The sequence below is a fragment of the Myotis yumanensis genome, unplaced genomic scaffold (genome assembly GCF_028538775.1).
Source record: "Myotis yumanensis isolate MYYU_CA2020_CCGP unplaced genomic scaffold, mMyoYum1.0.hap1 SCAF_4, whole genome shotgun sequence".
NCBI classification, from domain to species: domain Eukaryota; kingdom Metazoa; phylum Chordata; class Mammalia; order Chiroptera; family Vespertilionidae; genus Myotis; species Myotis yumanensis.
The window spans coordinates 112,135,513-112,153,743 of record NW_027223755.1 but is presented as its reverse complement, the minus strand read 5'-3'; the positions used below and the strand labels follow the sequence as shown (position 1 = coordinate 112,153,743).

At 54.6% G+C, this 18,231-nt stretch overlaps 1 protein-coding gene across 1 annotated transcript; it reads right to left on the bottom strand.

Moving 5' to 3' along the window:
* Positions 1 to 1,754: 1,754 nt before the first annotated feature.
* Positions 1,755 to 18,191, bottom strand: CRYM (crystallin mu). The gene is made up of 8 exons (XM_070413704.1): positions 17,988 to 18,191; positions 17,408 to 17,561; positions 15,566 to 15,628; positions 10,033 to 10,134; positions 7,675 to 7,858; positions 3,937 to 4,058; positions 3,235 to 3,319; positions 1,755 to 2,090 (listed from the first exon to the last, which is right to left on the bottom strand). Exons 1-8 carry the CDS (start codon positions 18,155 to 18,157, stop codon positions 2,026 to 2,028), a joined length of 945 nt encoding a protein of 314 aa, XP_070269805.1. The 5' UTR covers positions 18,158 to 18,191; the 3' UTR covers positions 1,755 to 2,025.
* Positions 18,192 to 18,231: the final 40 nt, after the last annotated feature.

Sequence of the window (18,231 nt, the reverse complement as noted above, 5' to 3'; positions counted from 1 at the left end):
CTTCCTGGCTCACGTCGGTCTGTGTATTTTGGGAGGCACCACGGAGGACGAAAGCATGGGGAGGGGTGTGACGGACAGCTGGCTGGATTCACAATGGATGGATTCAGAGGGGTGTCAGTCTTCGAGTAGATAACAATGTACGAAGGGATGATCATGTTTGCAGATACTGCATTTTGTTGGTCTGGAATAAAGTGAAGTTGTATTTGCTTTCCATAATGTGCACAAATGCAGTGGTCACCTGGGAAGCACTTGTGCCCGATCCTGCCTCTGTTAGGACCCGAACTGCAGGTGCCGGACCCCCTCTCGCAGGATGAAGGCAGAGGGTGGAACGCCCCGGTGCTTGAGACAGGGAAAGGCAGGCAGTGGAAGTGCTGCTGGAACTCAGCCTGTACGATTTCATTCTGACCACTTCATTGAGGTGATCCTTTCTAGTTGGGATTGTCTGTGCTGCCCTGCTGGAGGGAGGGGTAGCAACTGGCTCAGCAAATATGGGGCGGGGGAAGGGGGGAGCGTGTGTTTGCTCAGAACTGAACGCTCTCACGGGGATTATCCCTCAGCCTTTGTGTGGATTCTGGGATGAGATAGAAGGGTATGGATCTGAAGGACACATGGATTTAAATACCTCATATAAAAATCCCATCACAGTGCTGGGTTAGAAAGGGGGAAACATGTCTTCACAGTGAATAACTGAACCTGTGAGGCCGGGAGGGGCCATTGGAAGTTAAGTGTATGTTTTGAACTGTGGCATTTTACTGTAATGACAGTGGCCCAGCTGGTAGAGTCCTTAGGCTTATCAACCACTCCCTGAACTAAAGGGTAAATGCTATGTCTGTGATGATCACAACACTATAGCCCGCTGGGCACTGGCTCAAAATGTATGAACAGAACAGTCAGAATTAGTGTGGGGCCTACATGTCAGGGAGCAAATGAAGCGAAGTAAAGGGTTCCCTCTTCCCTTCCAGAAGCCAGGCCTGCCTCACGCCGGTGCGAGCTGTGCAGGGCACTCCTCTCTCAGCCACGGTGCCAGGCTCCGGACTGGGCACGCGACCGCGATGGGCCAGCGAGCCTCAGTTCTGGGACTTTAACTGCTGAGGAAGAGACCCTGTCTCTGCGGGGGCTGCTGGAGGGGCTGACAGGCGCTGCCGGCCACCACCCTGCCCCTGGGGAAACCTGCTGATGGTGGTGCCAACCATGCAGAACCCTGGGTCTTGCTGGCACCTGGAGCCCGGGTGCAGCAGTGGCTGACCGTTGCCTACATCCTTCTTAACTACACGTGCCAATAAATGCCATTCCCCATCCAAGGATGCATTCAGCTTAAGGCAGTTGGAGTTGTGGTCTCTACCACTTGTCACCAAAGGAGTCCTGACCAACGTGGAAGCTAAACTGTTCCCAGAACCTTTAATTGTAAGAAGCAAAACACAAAAGGCTACACAATGCCTGGTTCTCCTTATATGAAACGCCCAGAAGGGGCGCGTCTATACGATGGGGAGTAGGTGAGTGGTTGCCGGGCTGGGCGGAGGGCTTGGGGCTTCTCCTCAGGTGATGGAAATGCCCCGAATCACACGGTGGTGAGGGCTGACCACTCTGTGACCACTGACCTGTACACTTTAATTTTGTGGTGCACACATTGTACCTCAATTTAAGAAACAGAACAAAATTAATTACTGTCATTGGCACTCCCCCAGCGAGTGAGTGGGAGCACTTGTGCCCTCGCTTTCCTTGCCATGAGGGACAGAAGTTACCGAAGCAAAAACTGCAGAAAAGGAAATCACTTTATTTCCGGGAGATACAAGAGCCGGTGGGATGCCTGGGGAAGGGGTGCTGCTGCAGCCGCACCGCGGGGCCGGCCACCCAGCTCCCCTCAGCTACCACGCAAGGAGGATCTCGCCAATTAAGGTAAGACAGGATGAGCACAACACTACAGCCCGTGGGGCACGGGGTTCCCTCGTTTGATCTAGAAATTACAGGACAACTGGCGGCAAGGCCCCTGGAGTTGCAGCACCGCCTCGGCGGCCACGCTTCACGCTATTTACCAGACGACCAGGAGTCATACACCAATTTGGCCGCAACCGCGTCCTCCACCGCCATCCCTGGAAGGACAGAAATTGGGTCACTTTTTGTCAGAACAGCTTTTCCTGAAGCAGCCCTGTCCGTGGTGCTGACGGCCATCAGGGCATCAAGATGGTGTCCAGGAAGCGAGGCTCAGAGGGTCTGCGGAGGGCAGGCCCCGGCAGGGAATGTGATGCTCAGCAAGAAACGCCCACAGCGGACTTCCAATGTCATCCCCGGTTCCGTTCGGGGTCAGGAGCGTGCAGTGCAGGCCCGATGGTAACTGCTGTGGCCTGCGCTGTGGGCTCGGCCTCCTGAGTGGGCAGAAGTGCCGACACAGGGACACAGTGAGCCCGGCTGTGTGCCAGCCAGACTTCCTTTATGGACACCAAAGTCGGAACTTCATATAATGCTCATGTTCTGAAATCTCATTCACACACACAACCCCCCCACCCACCCCCCATTTGAAAATGTAAAAACCATTCCTAGCTTTCAGGTGGCACAAAAATTGGTGGTTTGGCCAGGTTCCGCCCACAGGCTGCAGTGCACTGGCTCCTGTTCCATCCAAACGCCAACTCCTTCACCTCAAATGGGTATTATTTTCCTCAAGGGCAGGGTACTTGAGGAAACTTTTGTAGCCCAGTACAGAGCCTGGCACATCGCAGGTGTTTAATATGCACCTGCCACATGTGTCCATTTCCTTGTCTGGTGGGTGGAGAGCTGGCTGAGCCAGCCCCTGCTGGGCCCGCCTGCAGCCCGGCTGGGCCCCATGGGGGCTGTGCCCCAACCAGCAGGAAAAGCAGCCTCGGGTTGGGTCTCCCTGCCATTTCCCTTCAGCTCTCCATCTTTTAACCTCTTTCCCTCTCACCCCCACCTCTGCAGCAGTTTCAGTGGCATCTGTGTCTAGATGAGGCTGCTGATATGTGCTGTGTGTGAGCCACCCTACACCGCACTTCACACGCACCAAACGCCAGGCAGGGAGCCCTGCGTGGATCGGTGAGGCCCCAGGAGCGGCAGAGGCACCCGCCCCAGGGCTGCCTGACTCGAGTCCATGGGCACAAGCACGTCACTATGGCACGTAAATAACGGACCCAAATGGCGGAGTCACAACTAGCCCGCCCCGGGGCCTGGTCACTCCTTCCTCCTCCCCCCAATGGTTAGATGTGCCCGGAGCAATGGCGTTACCCAGAGACTTGAACACCGTGGTCTTCTCACAGAGGGCTGGCTTCACTCCCGCCACCACCTCTCCCAGCTCAGCGAAGATCTCTGCCTGCAAAGTGAGCACACGGGCCGGCCATGCAGCACACGCCTGCCCAGTGGGCTGTACAGCTGGTGGCAGGGGGCAGCCTGGGAGTGGGTTAAGAGATAAACCTGATAAACAGACCATCTGTAAACTGGGTGCGGTCAGGACGATGCTTCCCCCTAGAACCCGCTCGGGACCCTCTGCCTGTGTGACACGGCGAATTCCCACGGCGGGGTGTCCTGCGGGACACTGGTCAGCAGGAAACGGCATGTGCCTCCCTCAACACTCATTCTGCAGCCGCTCTGGCTTACATGCCCCGATCACCAAAGAGAGGGCAGAAGGTGGCCCACCATCGCCATACTTTGTTGGCAACATTGGAGGTTTCTAGGCTCAACAGGCCCAATTCCCTAGGCCCCTGGTAAAGCCAGCAGCCTTTCTCTCCAGGCACAGGGGCAAAAACAGGCCACCAGCAAAATGGCCATGTCATTCTAAAAGGGGATTAGAAATGAGTGAGAGATGTTTAGGCTCTGTCACCCCGCAACGAGGTGGGGGTGAATGAGGCCTGGAGCGGGACAGACGGGGAAGCCCATGAGCCTGGGGCCCGGCGAGGCCACCGGGAAGCAGCACCAGGAGCAGAGGCTCACCCCCGACAGCAGCACGTCTCCAGACTCCTTGAGGGCTGCCTCCCGGGAGTCCACGTACAGCACAGCGCCCGCCAGGAGCTGGTCGTCCAGCTCTCTCCAGTCCGGTCTGCTGGCTCCCACGGCTAAGGAACAGCACAAGAGACCTGAGTGCAGACAGGGGCCGGGGGTATCGGGGACGCCCCTCTGCGCCAGCAAGACTGAATGAATGCCCATTCACAAGAACAGACAGAGCCTGCCATGTGTGGTCTTGCCACTTCCTAGCCCACTCATTCCCTAAAGATTGTGAGGCAACTAAGCATTCATCTATCGGGTACCTACCACCTGGGAGATGTGTCACACATATTATTTAATTCACTTTGTGTCTGGTTCCCATTTAAAAGATGCACTAACTGAGGCTCAAAGAAGCTCAGGTGCTTGCCACAGGTATGTAGTTTGTGCGTGTACACCTAAGGCTCTGAGACAGTGCCGTTCCTTTCACCCTCTTCCATTTATGGGGGCGGTGACTTCCTTACCCAAACCCTGGCACTTCTTCAGACCCCCGACTGCCTGTTTGGTCTTCGCCATTCCTGCCCTCACCTCCAACCACTTCTCTCCTAACTGTGACCAGGGAGCCTCGTGCCAGTGTCTGGGAGAAGCCAATGCAGAGCAAGCTGGCTCCACCCTGGTGCAAGCTTCACGCCCTCTGCAGCCCAGAGCCACTCTGCTGACACCTGGCCAGGCACATCGGCTAACACAGAGCTGTAACCAAGTGCCTGCAGGGCCATGCAGACAGCGACTATGAGCGAAGCTGTCAGAGGGGCTGGGAACGGTGGAGACCCAAGCATGCAGCAGAAGCAGGCCCTCTGAGGGCCGAGTCACCAGCGAGCTGGGGGGGAGGGGGGCGGGCGGGGGGATGCAGGCCACTGCTACACTGCTAGCTATTCCAGTTTCTTTTGAACAGAAGTGGGACATCTATTTGCGTGTGTTATTTCTTGATTTTTAAAACATTCAATGGCCCAAGCAAAACACATCTGCTGGCGGGCCCAGCCCTGGCCCGCAGCCAACCCACCTTGGAGGGAGAGGTGAGGCTGCACCAGCGTAAGGCAGCGTCATGTGCCGCCAGCTTTCCCTGCCGCCCGCTCCTCTCTCCTGTTCTCCCTCGCCCTAATGCTCAGAGAGAGAGTGGTGTAAAACCTGAGCATCTTGAAGACCGTCTGTGTGAGAAGTTCTCCAGCACAAAGGCACTAACGAAGCTCGTAAATAAACCATCAGATGGTGGGAAACCCCGGCCTCTCAGGCCACCTCTTCTCATTGCTCTGCTCCCTGGTTCTGAGCAGGACAAGCTCTCAAAGGGTTGGGTGAGGCCACTCTGGCAGATGGAGGTGGGCCAGGCAGCAGAGGCAGGGCCGCTCAGGCTGGCTCTGGCCTGCTTCAGAGGGGCTAGACTGGGGGAGAGCCAGACCCTGGTTGGTGGAGTGCAGGTGAAAAGGAAAATGGGGAGGGGGGCGCTTACAACCTAGTTCAGTATCTGGTTACAACTGTAGTCTTACTTCCCACTCTGACGGACTTGGGCGGAGCTGCAGAACCTAACCCCAGGGCCCGGCCACAGCTGACTTGGGTGGAGGGGCAGGGACCCTCAGGGGTCACCACAGGAGGAGCTATAGGTCAGACCCTCCCCACGAGTTCAGTTCCGGCTTTGGATCCAGAATTCCCCTGGATGAGCAGATCTGTGAAATAAAGGTAAACTTTCCTCCCTCAGAGCTGGCTGATTGTTCTCCCGTGCACTCTGCCACAGGGAAGTGGAGGGGAGGGGAGGCTGAGCCTGCCTCAGCCCCGCTGGAAAGCAAGTGCAATCTGCTGTTGGGGCTCCCTGCTGACTGCACCTGCAGCGCACGCTCCTAAGTGGGCCTCTCTGAACTCGGGCACCACGTCTGCCCTGCAGCCAGGAAAACATCAAAGACATCCTGACTCAAAATCCCTTGGCCTTTCCCAGGGAGCAATTCACAGTGTGAGAGGGTCTGATGTGAGGAGGCTCTGCAATCACTGGCTTTGAAGATGGAGCGTCCATGTGGAAGGGGAGGTGGAGTTTGCTGCCAGGAGCAGAGAGGGTCCCGGGAAACGGACACCTGCACCTACACTGGAAGGAGCCAGCCACCGCCTGCGCCTGGCAGAGGCTGCCACGCTGTCTGCGAGACTGCAGCCTGGACAGCACCTTGTGCCACCCTTGGAAGAGGACCCAGCGGAACCACACTCAGAAACTGTGAGATAACAAACATGTGCTGTTTTCAGCTGGGAAAAAAAAAATCAAGTCCATCTTGCCGAAGATTCAGCTCATGTTCGTTTCACCAAGTAGTGGTTTCTTTTGATCTCCCAGATCCTTTCAGGAATGGTCTTACTGTCCACAAAGCCAGGCTCGATACACGTTCCTACCACTGCCTGCCTCCCCCATGGGCCCACATCGTAACACCAGTCCTGCAGGCTCAGACCTTCAACTTGCTTTTCCCATTCCTCACAGGTGCATGCTTGGTTTCCTTCACAGACTGGTCTTTAGCTGGAACCATCTAATCCGCTTATCTGTTGACTTCTTTGTTGCTATCTCCCCTCAGGAGAAAGCAGGGACCTTGAGTGTGGTCTCCGTGACCGGCAGCCTCCGCAGCAGTGCCTGGCACAGGGCAGGCATCCAGTGTTTGAGGATGAGTGTGTAATCATGACACTCGCTCTTGCAGCTCACCTGCCAATGTGTACAGGGATCTCAGGTTCTGAGTTCAGGCATGTGCTTGTCACTAAAACACGGGACACCGAGAGCATGTTTAAATGCCCTAGTCTCTGCCTGCTCATGCACCAGAATCCAGTCTTCTTACTGAAAACTAATACTGAGTAGCATTTAAGAGCCTCAGTTCAAATCCCAGCTCTGCGGCTAAGGACCTCTGACTTTGAACAAGTTAGCAACTGGCTTAGTTTCTCTGTGCCTTAGTTTACCCATCTGTAAAAAGGGGTTGTAATAAAAATAGCTCCTACTTCGTGAGGCTGTTGAAAGGATTAAATGACAGGTAGCACACATAAAGAGTTTAGAACAGCATCTGCAATAGCTCCTGCTATCACCCCAGGGCCATTTTATGTTCAGAGGCCCCAGGAATTCCCATGTTTAATATTCTATTTATCTATTCATTTATTCTTTTTTAGAGAGGGAGAGTGAGAGGGATAGAGAGATAGAAACATCGATGAGAGAGAAACATCATAGATCGGCTGCCTTCTGCACACCCCCTACTTGGGATCAAGCCCACAACCTGGGCATGTGCCCTGACTGAGAATCAAACTAGTGACTTCCTGGTTCATAGGGTGACACTCACACTGAGCCACACCAGCCAGGCAGAAACTCTTATATAGAGTCGCACCCATCCAATCACATACCAGCAAGTATTCACATTTCACATTAAGTGTCTTTTGTGTTGTAATTTTTTGTAGTTCTAAATGTTAAAAATAAATGAGTCATTTGGCTTTGTCATTTAAACTTCATTACATGAAAAAACTGAGCTGTGACTGGCCAATTGCCATAATGTTACGTTACATAGAAATTCTACTAGTTTCAGGTTTGTGGTTTTTGTTTCATGTTTTGGAGTGAATACTGTTTCTAGGGCTCACAGGTCTCTGAGGCCCGTGTGAAGCTTGGCATGTGGCAGAACACAGTTCTGCAGCTGCGGCCCTTGGTCCAGCCTAGGGGCCAGTCCACCACCAACTACCAGACACCACACCACTTACCATTGATGTGAGCCCCCGGCTTCACCCATTCGCCAAACAAAATGGGCTCTGTTGCCATGGTGACTGTGATGATCACATCGGCACCGGTCACAGCCTCCTGGATGGATGAACAGACCTGCACCTCTCCCTCCACTGTGTCTGCAAACTTCTCGGCATTTTCTTTAGTGCGGTTCCATATCCTCACCTTCGTTGGGGGCAGCGAGAGGGACGTGAGTGCCATGAATGTTTGGCTATTTGCGTTTCAACGAGCCCAGACATCCCGAGGAAAGCTGAAGCCCTCGGGTCAGGCTGTGCTTATGACCGTAAGTCACTCCAGGAAGAAGGGAAGTTTCATCAAGGAGGCAACATTAATCTGCGCAGACACCTGGCCAGATATTTGAAAATGACCTTCCTCCAGTCCTTCCTTCTTAAAGAAGGGAGTTTTTCTTTGTTTCTTTTTATTTATTTACTAAAGGCCCATCGTGCACCAGTGGGGTCCTTCAGCCTGGCCTGCACCCTCTCGCAATCAGGGACCCCTTGGGGGATGTCAGACTGCCTGCAGGGATCGGGCCAAAACTGGCAGTCTGACATCCCCCAAGGGATGTAGTAGTGCGCAAAGTGTCAGGAGGCTGGGGAGGAGCCCGAGTCCAGGCCGGGCACCGACCAGCTCCCGCTCATCATGGCTCCACTGTGTCTGCTGCCACCGCTCCATAGTGCTGCCTTGGAGGTGGGAGAGGCTCTCCTTGAAGGAGAACTGCTCAGCGCAGACCTCATAGTGGCTGTAGGCCTGGACCCCAGCCCCCAGGATGCACAGCACTTCACTGCTGGGTGGCTTCAAAAACTGTCACAACTGCACTCACCAGCTGTAAGCCTGGTGTCTGGTGCCTGTCAGTCAGCTGAGCAGCACTCCTGCTGTGGGAGTGCACTGACCCCTGGTGGTCAGTGCACATCTTAGTGACTGGTCAACTGGTCGTTCGGTCATTTAGGCTTTTATATATAGAGAGATTTTTTTTATTGAGAGTATTACAGATGTCCCCCATTTTAGGAGAGACATTTTTCAATTCTACATAGGACATACAACATCATTAATGCAATAGCTACTACATAGCCCAATAATTAGCAGAGCAACTTCTGGACCTAGATAGGCTTAGACTCAAACCTGCTCTCTCACTTACTTCCCTGGAGTTACTCAACCTCATTTAGCCTAAGTTTTCATGTCTGTAATATGGGAACGATAAAGGAGTCATAGCTGGTATGGGGTTCTCTGTGGCAGGGCTTTGTGTGGAATAACTTGCTCTCTGAAGGGCCTGTAGGGAGTTAAAGATCAGAGAGTCTGAGGAGTGAATGGTGCAGTGATGTAAAGGGCAAGTGTAGTAGCTACAATTAGATCCCTGGCGGTGGGACTGGACAGCTTGCCTAGCAGATAGCCATGTCTGGAGAGGGGCTGCCAGCCTTCAACTGAAAATGAGACCTAAACAATCTCTCATAAGGAAATATAATGTAGAAATAAACCTGTGTCTACATAAGTTTATCAACCAAGGTTCTGTGCATGCAAATGCAAACCCAATACAATACGCCCAGTCATAAGAGAATGGTTAACCATACCACCCTTCTTGATAGAAAGTTATGCAAATATTATACAAAAATTAAGGAATCTATTAAAGTAGTGACGTTAGAACATTCAATGAAAAGATGGGATATATAACTTTGTATATCTAATATGATTAAAACCTAAAATGCTGGTGAGGAAAGATTGGAAACTGTGAATTGTTGCTGTTTTTAAAATAGACATAAGGGCATTTTTCTGTTGTTCTCGTCCTTATAGTCCACATTTCCCAATTATCCTAAAAACATCATACTTTAAATCAGCCCCAGCACTCTCACACATGTGCAAAAAATAAAAGCAGAATCAAATATTCCCAGTAGGAAGAGTGAGGCATGTCTGGGGAAAGGTGGGCCCATATCTGGGCTGTAGAAGGGGGTGCTGTAGGCTCCTGCTCTCTAGGCCTCTCCCAATTCCTGAATCCATAACCCTGAAGACTTAGACTCCCAGGTTCTCCTAAGAGATGTGTGTGTGTTGGGGGGGGGGGGGGGGGAGGGCACAAAAGGACAAGTGAGGGGACTAGGCAACAGATATAATATAGCCCTTTAAACTAACTGCTAGGCTGGCTGCACCCTCAGACAAACCCTGTGCGCTGAGACACTGGGAAGAGGTGATCAGGCCTCCCCGCCTCTTTGTCGGACCCAGGAATTCTGGGAAAGTCATTCAAGGATGGTTGAGATGGGACTCTCCCTCACTGTCCAGCACAGCCCTGCTGCAGTGACGGAGCAGACCCTGGCCAGGGCAGCTCCCCAGTACCCAGCCCTCCCAGGACTTACCTCCTTGAAGGAGAACTGCTCAGTGAAGACCTCATAGTGGCTGTAGGCCTGGACCCCAGCCCCCAGGATGCACAGCACTTCACTGCTGGGTGGCTTCAAAAACTATTTGAGAGAAATGAAAAGAAAGGCTCACGGAGACATTGCAGTGAGTGAGGAACACATGAGTTTGAGCCGGGTGGCTCCTCCCACCTTCAGCTCCCTCAAGCATGCGCTGGCAGCACCCCCGCCCATCCCCAGGGAACCACCATTTAATGCTCTGTTTTCATGACTTTGGCTTTTTTAGATTAAGCCCTAGAGATCTAACACATGGTACAGTGAATATAGACAAGAACATCCTATCTAATAATCCTATCTAATAAAAGAGTAATATGCAAATTAACCATAACTCCTCAACAAAGATGGCGGTGCCCGTAGCAGTGGGGCAGGACGCTGGTGGCGTCACCCTGGCAATGTGAGCCCAGCAGGCATTGCCTCGGTGACCCGTGAGCAGGCCCTTGAGCAGGCAAGCAGGCCACAGGCAGCCCCCAGCAGGGCCTGCTTGTGGGTCACTGTGGCGTCATGTTTGGCCAGCAGGCAGCCCCCAGCAGGGCCTGCTCCCGGTCGTCACAGTGATCCACAAGCAGGCAAGCACGGCCGGCAGGCAGCACCCCACCCTGGCCACAGCTCAAGGGAGAGAACAACACGCAGGCGAGGCCAGGAGCCTGAAAGATCAACACAGAGGGGCGCCTGCTCCAAGCCTCCATGGTGTGGCTGGGGCCAGGCCCCCAGCAGACACACACACACACACACACACACACACACACAGGGTGACTGCTCTGAGCCTCCAATGCGGGGGGACACACACACTCTCACACACACACACACACACACACACACACACACGGCGCCTGCTCCAAGCCTCTGCTGCCAGACTGTGGCCATCAGTAGGACATCCACTGAGGGCTCCCGGACTGTGATAGGGGCAGGCTGGGCTGAGGGTGCACAAATTTCGTGCACCGGGCCTCTAGTTGTATTATAATCAGCAAACTTGCAAAAAGACTAGAACTTAATCATTGTAACCACTGAAAAGAAAGGATCTATATATATAAAAGCCAAGTGACTGGAACAACGGAATGACTGAAACGACTGAAATGACCGGTCGCTATACGAGCACTGTATCAGCCAAACAGCCTGATCTGGGTCCTAATCGGCCCGCCCCAACCTCCCACAGCCCCTCCCCCAGATCAGGGGCGGGGCCGGCCAGCCAACCTCCTGCAGTCCCTCCCTCCAGCTGGCCCTGCCCCTGATCGAACCCCCCTACCGGTTGGGGACAGGGCTGACAGCCAACCTCCTGGCCACTCCTCCCAGCTGGCCTGGCCCCCATTGCCCCCATCTCCCAACCTGACTGGGGATGAGGCCGGCCAGCCAACCTCCATGTCCCCTCCCCCGCCGGCCTGGCCCTGATGGCCCCATCAGACCCCACCCATGCACAAATTCATGTACCAGGCCTCTAGTAATGATATAACATGATAGAGGTGCTAACTATCGCTCAGTGGCAATCATATTACAATATATAAATGTGCTAAATTAACATGTTGTGCCCCTTACATTTACAGTGCTAGGTGACAAACATATTTTTTAAAAATCTCTTGGGAAATCAAGGAGGTGTCATTTTGTGTTTCTGTTCCTCTCAGGAGAGCAGGAGAGAAAGAAGGCGCCTTCATTGAGCACCTAATATATGCCAACACTTTCCCTGCACAACCTCATTTAGTCCAGACAATGACTGCGTGAGCTAGACACTTCTATCCTATCTTCCTCTTACAGGTGAAGAAACTGAGACCCAGAGCAGACCAGTAACTTGCCCAGGGCCCCACAACTACCACTTGGGTGGTAGAGTGCTAAACCCACAGCTTTCCTTCTCCAAAGCCCACACTCCTTCTAATGCTACCCCCTCTTAGGGACGTGAAAAGCCACGCCCAGGCCTCAGAGCTCCCAGGTGCTAAGTGCTGCCTGGAGATGTGCCCTCCAGACCCGGTCTCGGCTGTATTTGCTGAGCCCGTCCCTGTTTGTCTTTTCTCAGCCCGTCTCACTTTAAAGCGGAATGTGGAGCTGGCATTTGTGGCACAGACTGAGGGTGTGTGTGTGTGTGTGTGTGTGTGTGTGTGTGTCTGGGCATGGGGTTCTCATCAATTCATATCATGTCAGCTCTTCAGTGAAATCTTTCTTACTTCTGACAGCACTTATAAATGCATTTGCTTGTACTGACCTACAGGCCCATGAGGACAGGAGCTGCCTTGTTTGCACAGAATTGGCCCTAGGGCAGGGTTTCTTGACCTCGAGACTACTGACATTTGGGCTGGACCACTCTGCTGGCGGGAGGTGGGTGCACCACAGGGTATTTGGAAGCATCCTGGCCTCTGTCCATTAGGTGCTGGTAGCACCTCCATCCATGCACCCCCACCTCTGACAATCAAAACTGTCTCCAGATGCTCAGTGCCCCAGGGCAGGTGGCACGGCTGTCCTGGGTTAAGAACCACTGGCTTAAAGGAAGGACACCAGTTTTTAAAGTAAGACCCCGTTCTGTCTTTTCTCTATTTTATTTAGCAAAATTTCAGCTCTGGGGTCTGATCTTTCCTACAATGCTGATTACTGAGATTCTGGAGTGTCACCTTAAAGTACCGGTCTTCTTAACATTAATTACCGGCCAAAGGAGGCTCAGAAACCTTACCAGGTGCTCACCTCCCCTACTGCTGCAGGAGGGATACCACTCCCGACACAAGCTATCATCACAGAATCTGCTTTGAAAAGGTTTCAAAATGACGATATCACAGGCCAGTGCCCAATCAGGAGACCTGGGTGATCTTTCCTCCACTAACCCACTGCTTCTGTTCTCAGCTAATAGCGATCTATTTCCGGGAGTAAGCCTGGGCTTCGGACATTGCAGTGTCCTGGAAAAGTGACCCTCATGCTCTGAAACTAAATGTCTAATTCTGAGGGGTCACCTTACTCGATCATTTGTTGCCTTGAGGGTAACGTTATAATTGATGTATCTTTTTGTAAACAGTATAATGTTTTAAGATTTATTGAATCATAGCAGGATTCGCCACACCTCAGTCTTTTCCTGTAAGCATGCAGATCATTAAAAACGCGTACATGAATCTGCTGGGCTTCTCACTCACAGAGTCGGCAAGCCTGTGTTTCAGTGGCATTTGATAAGGCCTCTCAGTCTGGCTCTCCTACCTCCCAGCCCCCTCACGCCATGGGAGTCTGACCTCCAGCCATACCCGCCTCCTGGCAGTTTCCCAGGCACCTATGCCTCTGTCCCCACAGGGCCTTTGCCCAGGCTCCTTCCTCTTCCCGCCCCTCGCGAGTAACTCCTATTCTCCTTCAAATCTCAGCTCAGATACCCCTCACTCAGGAAAAGCCTCCCCAATCCACCCCGTTGTACACTCTCATAGGTCTTCACCCCTTTCATTCAGTGTATGTGGCAGGGCTGTAGCTTCACATTTATTGGTGTGATCTTTGCATAATGTCTCCCCAAAGGGACTTGGAGCTCCTTGACGGCAGGCACTGCGTCTAGTTTTACTTAACCATTCTAGGCCCCATGCTGAGCACAGGCCTGGAGCCGGGTGGGCACTCTAACATTTGTTGAGTAACCACATGCCAAGCATGAATCTTGCTAGAGTGTCGCCTGGGGAAAGCACACCAGAGTCCCCAACTCAGGTTCTGTGCAACGCAAATGCAAAGCAGGTACAGGTCCCCTGGCCTGAGAACTCCAATATGTGTTCTCCCGAAGCCTCGGTGAGAGAAGAGGTGAGGGAGAAAACACCAAAACACCGCACTCTCCCAGAGCAAGGAGCAGACAGACCCTTTGTTCCTTACAGAGTAATCTACCTGCCGGGGAAGAGGGGAAGGGAGCCCTGAGGCCACAGCCTCGGGCTTGGGAGCGCATGTTGCTGTCAATGCAATGGCACCTCGAAGGAGAGGTGGCCTAGAAGCCTTTGGTTACCAAGCTGCTTGATCATCAGCATCAACCAGAGACTTTTAAAAAACGAGGTTCTCGTGCCCGCCCTCAGCGGCTTCGACCAGGGTTTGGGGAACACAGTCCCCAGGTAACGCTGTTGCACTGCTTGGGTTGGACACCACTGATAGGGGACAAGACCAGGCAGCCCTGGCAGACCCACAGCTACTTGTGTGTGACGGGGGGGGGGGGGGCAGGCGTCTCCATCCCCTGTGCACTCAGCGAGGCCAGTGACACTCGCTCTGCCTCCCTCACTGAATCCCGAGTGAAGGCGAGACGATGGGCTGGGGAGGGCTTTGGAAAGGACCCGCATCCTTCACCCATGGGAGGCAGTGCCGCCTGTCACTCTGTTCCTAAGTCAGTGACGAGCACTGCCAAGGGAGCCCCTGTGTTATTTCGATTTGAATTGGGTCCGGATAGGATTTTTAAAAACCAGTTCAACGAGGTGTGTGCTTAGGTTGCCTTCCTGTACAATGGCCAGTTAATCCTCGTCTTCTTCCCTCCGCATCACCACACACACAGCCTGCCCGCCTGGTCTCCGCCGGCCAGCCGCTGCCAGATCCCATTTCCTTCACACTCAGGCCTCTAGCCCCGCGTTCCCAGACCTTTTCCACTTGACGAGCAAGACCCCACAGCCGTCGTCCAGGGCTGGTAACTCACCTCTGGAAATCCTGCTTTTGCTATAGGAGGCCCTGCAGCTGCCGGGAACACGCCCCACTCCCAGCTCCGCCCCTTCCCACCTCACTCACTGGCTTCCTTCAGTCTTTACCCAGATGTCACCTCCTCAGTGAAGTCTTTTCTGAATAATTTAAAATGTAACCCCTTCCCAATAATTTTGATTCTGCTTTAATTTCAAATACTAACGTACTATTTGTTTTTTTGTTGGCGGTGGCAGTATTGTTGTTTTTAAAGCAAATCCTGGCATGTTATTAAACTCAAAAGAGGTTGCTTGTTTGCTAATTATCTCAGCAAATCATACTGTGTGTCACTCCGCTTTGTTCGCTGCCATCCCCGACTGCACAGGCGCGGGCCTCAGTGAGTCCGGCTGACCAGCAGGAGTCCAGGAGTCGGTCTGGCTCGCTCTCTGCTTCCCGTGCAGCGTGGCTCTGGCCTCTGAGCAACCATAGATTTACCAGAAACAGTAGTGCAGGGGCAAAAGCAGTCCTGGGGGTCAAAGGGGTCAAATTTTAAATTCTTTCTCTGCCACCTAGTAGCTCTGTGATCCTGAACAACTCGCACATCCTCTGAACCACATTCCCTGTAACTGGCAAATATAGGCAATCACATCTACTTTGCAAGATTGAGGTGAACAACAGGAATAATGCATGTCAGGTACCTGGAATCTGGCCAGGCTGCTTAAGTGGTAGCTAATAAAGCTGTGAATTACTGCGCTCACCTGACACCCCATATCTGGCGTGCAGAGTCCCAGCTATGTTCGTAAGAAGACCAAGGTAAGTCCCCCACTTCTCCCTTAGACACGCAAGCTTGAAGCACCCGCCCCACCCGCCCAGCCCGCCCAGGCACCACGCTCACCTTGGTGGCGATGGCAGACACGGCTGCTGTTCTCTTCGCAGTTATGACATTTCCATCCATGACCTTGGAAGGAAGGACAGACAGCGAGCACGGAGCACCCACCCACCGTGTTCGCGGAAAGAGGGCACTCTAGAAGCGTAGCCCGCGAAGGCGCTATTGTGCCCGACAAAGTGAAGGCTCATTTGTTACACCTGGACCCAACTCTTCCACTTCTGAGACCTGCAACTTTGAACACACATCTTAACCATCCTCTGAGCACTATTTTCCTCCCTGTGAAAACAAAGACGAGGCAGGCCCATCCCCAGCGCCACTGTCCTCTGTGTCTGCCACCCATCTCCCTTGGTCCCCACCAGGCAGTACAGTGTTCCTGTTTTATAGACAAGAAAGGAGCCACTGCTGAGCAGACCAGGAAGGGTCCACGGCCCACCTGTAACTGGAAAGCCTGGGCTGGGCCCGCATCCCTGAGAGCCGCTGTTGGCAGGCAGATGGGTGTCAACGCCACGGGATGAGCTAGATCAGGGGTGGGCAAACTTTTTGACTCGAGGGCCACAATGGGTTCTTAAACTGGACCGGAGGGCCGGAACAAAAGCATGGATGGAGTGTTTGTGTGAAGTAATATAAATTCAAAGTAAACATCATTACATAAAAGGGTATGGTCTTTTTTTTTTTTTTAGTTTTGTTCATTTCAAACGGGCCGGATCCGGCCCGCGGGCCGTAGTTTGCCCACGGCTGAGCGAGATTCTCTTCTCAGAGGAGGAATGAACAGTTAGGTTTCCTGGGAAGTAGGAGATTCAGAGAGAAGCTAAGGACCCAGGGTAGGTTTGGGTGGACTGTGGAGAGTGTCTGGTGGGGCCTCAGCTGCCTGGCATCACAGGCGCCTGCGGGCAGGGCACGGGCCTGGGGGGCACAGAGCATGGGCCTGCATGTGGCACGGGCATTGCTGGGTCTCTCACTAACCAGCCGTGTGGCCTCAGACACAGTGGCTCAGGACCTCAATGGGAACTTGGGGGGTGGAGGGCGGGAGTAACAAGAAACTCCAGGGAGGAATGGTGGCAGAATTGAATGAGGGAAATTTCTCCTGCCCTGCACGTGCTCAGTGCTCAGTAGGTGGCAGTTAGAAAGGTGATGGAGGGCACAGGCCCTGGACTTGCACTGAGTGTGTCTGAAGTCCCTTACTACCGCCTCAGCCTGGGTAAGTGGGGCCTGTTTTTTTTCCTCCTTTATTGAATAAGATATTACAAATGTGTCCTTATCCCCCCGATGTCCCCTCATCCCCCCAATCCCGCCCTCACCCTCACCCTCACCCCTGTTGTCCACATCCAGCACTTATGCTGATGTGCATGCACACAAGTCCTTCGCCTGCCTGCTGTTTCATGACTCCGTTTCCTCATCTGGTAGGGTGGTCCTGAGTGTCACTGCATGCGGAGTGTTCGGAACAGGCCTGCACTCAGGGTGCTCACGGGGTGCTCTCTCTGTGACACTCCCATTCAATGGTAAAACAGCGCACCGGGTGCCCTCGGAAAGGCTCAGGGGCTACAGGGTCCCCCTTCTCCCCACAATACAGAGCGTCACCGCACGCACACTTTCTCGCTCAGGTGCTGCTCCGCTGGGCACCGGAGTCACTGGTCTGGGCCTGAGGGTGGCGAGCTGACTGCTCTCCAGCCGCAGCCTGGGAGCGGCGCGGGGCTGTGCGGTCTCCAGGCGGTCCCGGCGCAGACCCCCGGTCACAGACACCCTCCCCGGTCGCAGCCGTCACTCAGAGGCCCGTGCGGTCGTCACCGAGACCCCGAGACCCCGGCTCAGGGCCCGGCCCGCCCGCCCGCCCGCCCGCGGGGCGCTCACCGCCAGGAGGGCGCCGGTGCTGGGCTCCAGGAGCAGCACGGTGGCCTGGTGCGAGGGCCCGGCGGGGACAGCGCGGGGGCCCTCGTAGAAAGTGACCAGCTTCGTGGCCAAGGCGTCCTCCGCAGCACTATAGGCCGGCATGACCCCCAGGAACCTGCGGGGGGCAAGGCTTCAACCCCGCCCACACCCCAACGCGGCCCCCCCTACCCCCCTGCCCGGCCTCCCCTCCCTCCCTTCCCCCTCCCCGCCGCCGGGCCCAGGGCAGCGCCCACAGCACGTTCTAGAGTCCAGTTCTGCCGCCTGCTGGCCGGGAACCCGGGGCACGTCCTGCCCACCCGTCAGGGGTGTTGGGTAAACAAGGGGACTGACTCCCTAGAGTGCGCCCGGGCCGCGCAGCTGTGGTCCGCGCCATTAGACAAGCCCCCTCCTCCCCGTCCTCCTCCCCGTCCTTCTCCCCGTCCTCCTCCCCGTCCTCCTCCCCGTCCTCCTCCTCGTCCTCCCCGCCCTCCTCCTTCCCCCGCTTTCCCCTCTTCCTCTCTCCTCCTCCCCGGCTCTCCAGCCCCGCCGGCCTCGCACTCACCCCCGGTGCCTGGCCACCGGCACCACCGTGCGCACCGGCTGCGCGACGCCCCCCGCGTGGCCGCTGGAGAAGTTGGCCAGGGCCGCCTCCAGGGGCTCGAGGAGGCGACTGCAGCCGCGGAGGTGGCGCTGGACCTCGGCCGCGCTCAGGAACACGGGCGCCGCGCTCATCCCGCCGCCCGCCGCCGCCCGGCCGCCCGCTAACCCGCCGTCCGCTCCCGGCGGCCCTGCGAGCTCCCGCGGCG

Bases quoted from the DNA above. Each gene is read 5' to 3' on its own strand.
- CRYM (XM_070413704.1), bottom strand. From the start codon at position 18,157: ATGAGCGCGGCGCCCGTGTTCCTGAGCGCGGCCGAGGTCCAGCGCCAC. The intron at 7,859-10,032 runs GTAAGTCCTGGG...CCCCCAACGAAG, and splicing joins AGCAGTTCTCCTTCAAGGAG to GTGAGGATATGGAACCGCAC. The intron at 2,091-3,234 runs GTAACGCCATTG...CTGTCCTTCCAG, and splicing joins CACGGTGTTCAAGTCTCTGG to GGATGGCGGTGGAGGACGCG.